Source organism: Sinocyclocheilus grahami, unplaced genomic scaffold (assembly GCF_001515645.1).
Source record: "Sinocyclocheilus grahami isolate Dianchi unplaced genomic scaffold, SAMN03320097.WGS_v1.1 scaffold1505.1, whole genome shotgun sequence".
Lineage (NCBI taxonomy): Eukaryota > Metazoa > Chordata > Actinopteri > Cypriniformes > Cyprinidae > Sinocyclocheilus > Sinocyclocheilus grahami.
In genome coordinates, this window is record NW_015506684.1 from 140,844 (window position 1) to 146,248 (window position 5,405).

A 5,405-nucleotide genomic window follows, 5' to 3' on the forward strand; every position below is an offset into this window, starting at 1 on the left:
ACCTGACTGGTGTGTGTTCAGATGTGTGTGTTCAGGTGTGTGTACCTGACTGGTGTGTGTTCAGGTGTGTGCTTGTGTGTGTGTACCTGACTGGTGTGTGTTTGTGTGTGTGTGTTGTGTGTTTAGGTGTGTGTGCAGGTGTGTGTACCTGACTGGTGTGTGTTCAGGTGTGTGAACCTGACTGGTGTGTGTTCAGATGTGTGTGTTCAGGTGTGTGAACCTGACTGGTGTGTGTTCAGGTGTGTGAACCTGACTGGTGTGTGTTCAGGTGTGTGTACCTGACTGGTGTGTGTACAGGTGTGTGTACCTGACTGGTGTCCACTGGTGTTGGCGTGAAGGCCGCCTGTGACAGTGTGACTGTGGGTCCCAGGAGGTCGCGTGTTCTCCCAAGATCATGTTTGTACTCCTGACTGTGCTCCACACGCAGCTTCTCTCGTGGTAAAACGGCCTCAAAACATGGAGCGTAGCCAGATGGAGGCAGGAACTTGAACTCTCCATGACGACCGCCCAACAGGTAGCGCACTCTGAGGAGGACGAGAGGTTTTCCCCAATCAGAGCAGGTTATAGTTTACAGGTGATATCACATCATCCATATACGATGATGATGATGACATTGAGCGGTTTTGATTGAGCAGTTCTGACTCAGCCGTTCATGTGAGTTATCTGTCAGACTGACCAATGGCAGACAGGGGGTGTCTCTGGAGACGATGAGACTCACTTGACTCCAGAGGAGAAGGACACGACGGGGAAGAAGAGTCCGTCTGAGTTGAAGTTCTCAAACATTCCCTGGACCGGCTGGCCGTTGATGCGGAAGGAGATGCTGGGAGCGCTGAGATCCAGACAGCAGCTGACCACATCCTCAGCCCGCAGCACGTGCTGATTGGGTGAGCTGACCGAACGCGCCACGCAACCTGCCAATCACAGCGCACATTACGTCACATGGCCTAAGGCTCTTTAAAACCGCTGACGACGTGCTGTTATATGAGTGATGTTTTCACTACCATCAGCAGATATCTCACATCAGAACACACACACACTCAGCTCTCTAAATGGGGACATTCTGTAGACTTTTGTTTTTATATACTGTAAATAAACCATAACCTTAACCATTCAACAGGCCTCGCAAGATGCAGATGAGTTTGTTTTTGATTTAGCTAAATTTAGCATTACATCAGTTGCTCACCAGTGGATCACAATAATCCATAATAATGCTTCCTCCAGTGAAAAAGTGCATCTGCTGTTGTCTCTCACATCAAAATCCAGCCTCATATGTGTTTAGAGCTGTTTAAACGCTGCTTGATCTGTGCAGATTTCTCTCCTGATTCACACCAGAACACTTTTTCACTGGAGGAAGCCTTATTATGGATTATTAATGATGGATTTGTTTCTCTTGTCTTCTCAAGACATTAATTGATGGACTGCAGTGGTACATTTCTACAAATATGATGAAGAAACAAACTAATCTTAGATGGCCTCAGAATGAGTGCATTTCCATTTTTGGGTGATCTATTGCTTTAAATAGTTCGCCCGCAAATGAGCACTGCATCACAGCGATTAATAACCTTCATTCATTCATTCATCATCATGATATAATAATAATCTCTGTTGTTACCTGCCCACAGGTGTAGTCCATCAAAGCCGTATGAGTAGAGGTCGTCCCCGACGCCGTTCCCGCCCCAGCCCTCTCCTCCGCCCGGATACGGCCCGTAGCCCTGTGTTGAGGCCCAGCCCACCCGCAGGTGAGTGGCTTCGGCCGTCACAAACGGCTCCACGTGGTCCACGATCAGCTCATAATACCACTTCCTGTACTGGGCGGAGCCTTCACTCACGCCCAGGAAGATGTTGGGCCTCATGCTGAACGAGCGACACAGAGAGATGCACTGAGAGAGTGTGAGGGGACAGGAAGTGATGACAGGAAGAGATGGCGATGCTGTCTTACCTGCTGACGTGATTGACGAGTCGCGTCTGCAGCAGCAGGTCTCTGCCAGGCAGCAGGTTATCACAGATCAGGTGCTGATTGGAGCGAACGGCCACACCGTGACACACACACAGAGAACACAGGACATCCAGCACCTGAACATCACAGACACACCGCCGTCAGTCCAGCAACGAGCCAATCATCAGCTTACTCAAACACATACATGATGACCCATAATACACACCTTCACATATACAAATATAAAAACCATCATCTGAAGCTTTTTTTTTTTTTTGCGTGAAACTTAATGAACGGCAGCTATGCTAATTATTTTCTATCTGCCTTTCTGTTCCTACCCCGGGATGCCCACCTCGAGGTAACTAGAGATTACAGCAGCTCCAGAAGCTGTCTGAAAGACTTCAGATGACCCCACACCTGTGAAGAGATGATGCTGACCCCTGCGAGGACCCCAGATGACGCCAACTTGAATCGACATGCACAGCTGCCAACATTTCTCTATATTGTAATCATTATGATCACACTTGTAAAAATCGCTTTAATGAGTTTCTCCCTGAAATTAATTCATGTTAGCTAACTGTATGATTCTATTACTTGGACACATTCACTTCTGCTTTGTAATGTAGACACATGCATTTTCTGTGAAGCTGCTTTGATGTGCATTGTGAAAAGCACTATACAAATAAATGTGAATTGAATTAAAAGTTCACATCCTTATCAACTGATTACATACACATTATACGAACAGCAGATGTCACTGATTTTCTCAATTAGAGCAGTATCACTCTAAAAAAAAAAGTTTAGGCCTAATATTTATTTATTTAAGATTTATCTATTTTAACTGCATATAACATTTCAATCCATTGCTGGATAACTAATTTTTAGCATAAATAATATAATTCATAACTTAATGTTATGAATATCTGTCAGTCATTCATAAATGAAATGAGTAAAAATTATACTTCTATAATAGTGGTCGTAATAAATAAAATATGTTTGAATGTTTATTATTGTTAACTAAAACTAAAACCATAAAAACGCTCATTATTTGAAAGAAAGCATAAAAAAATATTTTCATTTCAGCTAGTTGACAAAGCAACATTTCTCATTTTCATATAGTTTAAGTACTAAAATAACTAAAACTAAAATAAACAAATGTAACATTACAATTTAAAAACTATAGATATTTAAAAAAAATATATATATATTTATAAATATAAAAAATATGTGTGTGTATAATAAAAATTACAAAAACACAGTAAAATGAATAAAACTTAAAACAATCCAATTAAAAAAAATTTAATCAGATTCAAAATATTCAATAATACTAATAGCACTGGTTTGAAATAAACAGGATCATATACAGTATTTGTCATCTAATCTAATTATTAAACCTCAGATAGTCATATTTAAACCGTGCTCACTTTTTAACTGATTAAATTGAATTGATTCTGAGCTATTTGAATAAATGCGTAACAATAATCTGTGCTATGATTCATTTTTTGAGTATAACAATGACATATAATCAATAAAGATCTGAATTAAGGTGACGGTATTAAACATGATCAGATAAAAAACACAACCAACTGAGTAAACCATGAAAACTAGACATTGATAGATAAACCACACTGGAACTTCTGCACAGATCAAATGCAGTGAATCGCTAACGCACCACATGATCAAAAGAGAGAGTCTGGCTGATGATTATTCAGCTCACAGCATCACTAGTTTAGTCACCTTGTGGTTGCGTCCGTGTTTGTCCAGCAGTGAGATGATGGATTTGATGTGTCCCTCTTTAATGATGTTTAGAGCTTCCGGACTCTCCACCAGAACACAGTGCAGAACCTCCAGAATCCCTGCGGACACACACACACACACACATCATCACACCAGCACACCGTAACGATCCACTCGTCACAATAAATAACGCTACATACCAGATGACGCTTCCAGCCTCTCCAGACGACTGATTAGCCAATCCAGCGAGCCGGAAAACTGAGCACAATTCTTCCTGTTTCCTCTGATCAGAGCAGCTACAGACAGACAGACAGATGATCATGTGACGGGAATAATACGATTCATTAGGAATGAAGCTCTTCAAAGGTTCATGAGGAACAGATGAACTATTACTGAATCACAGCAGCGTGCAGTATACATATACAGTAGTGAGTGAAGTGTGTGAGTTAGTAGTGCACTTTGCTAAACACTGCTGTCAGCAGTGCACTAGTGAGTGATGGTGAACACAGTGCATCTCTCTCGTGCATCAGGACTCGTCCGAGACGCATCGGAGCTCCTGGAGACACAGTCAGCAGATTTCACCGGTTATTGATGTGTGCAGATGGAAAGTGCTGGAATATGGATCATACCCAGGAGTTCGTAGAGGGAGTTCAGGATGGACTTCCAGGATTCTCCAGCCTCTTTACCGGCCACGTCTGCAAAATGAGCCGCACTGCTGTACACATGCAGACGATCGATACACTCCAGCACCAGGTTGATCATTCCCTACACACACACACACACACACACACACATTAACTCATGCACGCAGCTGAAATATCAACATCGTCTCAGACGTTTCTTCTATAAACTCTCAGGAGAAATAAAAGCAGCTCACTATAAAAATGAATGTGGAGCAGCTCAGATTATCTGACGAGAAATGACGGCGTAAACTAGTACTAGTGCTATCTGATTCTTTGTAACCGGTAAAAATTATTTTTTCGAAGTTGTAAAAAAAGCAAAGATTATTGAAATATGGTTTAAAAGATAATACTACTTCAGTTTCTCTGTATCAAAATGTTGAGCTTACTGCAGTGTGTTACTTATTTGTAATTATTAGTGATATTTACTAGCAGTTTCTGAGTGAAAATCGTTTCATAGTTAATTCTACACCAGATTTTTGTTCAGTGTATTGTGAATCACATGGCTTGAGTTGTGCTTCTTCTATAGGACAGCTCTGATTCTAATGAAAAGGAATCCCACGCTGTGTCTGGTGTTTCTGTGATCCGTACCTCCTCCTGGAAGAGGTTCTGTCTGCTCTTGAGCGCTCGCAGGCGGTTCTGTTTGTCCTCGTGCTCCAGGTGTTCGTCAGGCGGCTGGAAGTATCCGATCAGATCCTCAAGACTCAGACTGACTGATTCGATGGGCAGATCGAGGGTGGATGTCTTTCCCTTCTTACTCAGAGTGTCTAGACCCCTGCACACAGGGAGGAGGGACAGGATCGTTAACAGATAAAACACTCTGTGCGTGAGTGAGTGTGTGTGTGTGTGTGTTTGAGTGTGCGTGTGTGAGTGTTTGTGTGTGAGTGAGTGTGTGTGTGCGTGCAAGTGTTTGAGTGTGCGTGAGTGTGTGTGTGTGAGTGAGTGTGTGTGTGTGTGCGTGCGTGCGTGTGTGCGTGTGAGTGTGTGCATGCGTGTGTGTGTGTGTGTGTGTTTGAGTGTGCGTGTGTGTGTGTTTGTGTGTGTGTGGGTGT

General features: G+C 42.7%; 1 protein-coding gene across 1 annotated transcript in view; it reads right to left on the minus strand.

Annotated features, from left to right (window-relative positions):
- ryr2a (ryanodine receptor 2a (cardiac)) overlaps positions 1-5,405 on the minus strand; it is a 128,078-nt gene that overhangs the window by 69,785 nt on the left and 52,888 nt on the right. The window contains 8 exon segments of the mRNA XM_016257042.1: positions 308-524; positions 719-911; positions 1,613-1,854; positions 1,940-2,073; positions 3,674-3,792; positions 3,874-3,969; positions 4,303-4,438; positions 4,945-5,253. Of these exon segments, the coding sequence (XP_016112528.1) occupies positions 308-524; positions 719-911; positions 1,613-1,854; positions 1,940-2,073; positions 3,674-3,792; positions 3,874-3,969; positions 4,303-4,438; positions 4,945-5,253 (1,446 nt within the window).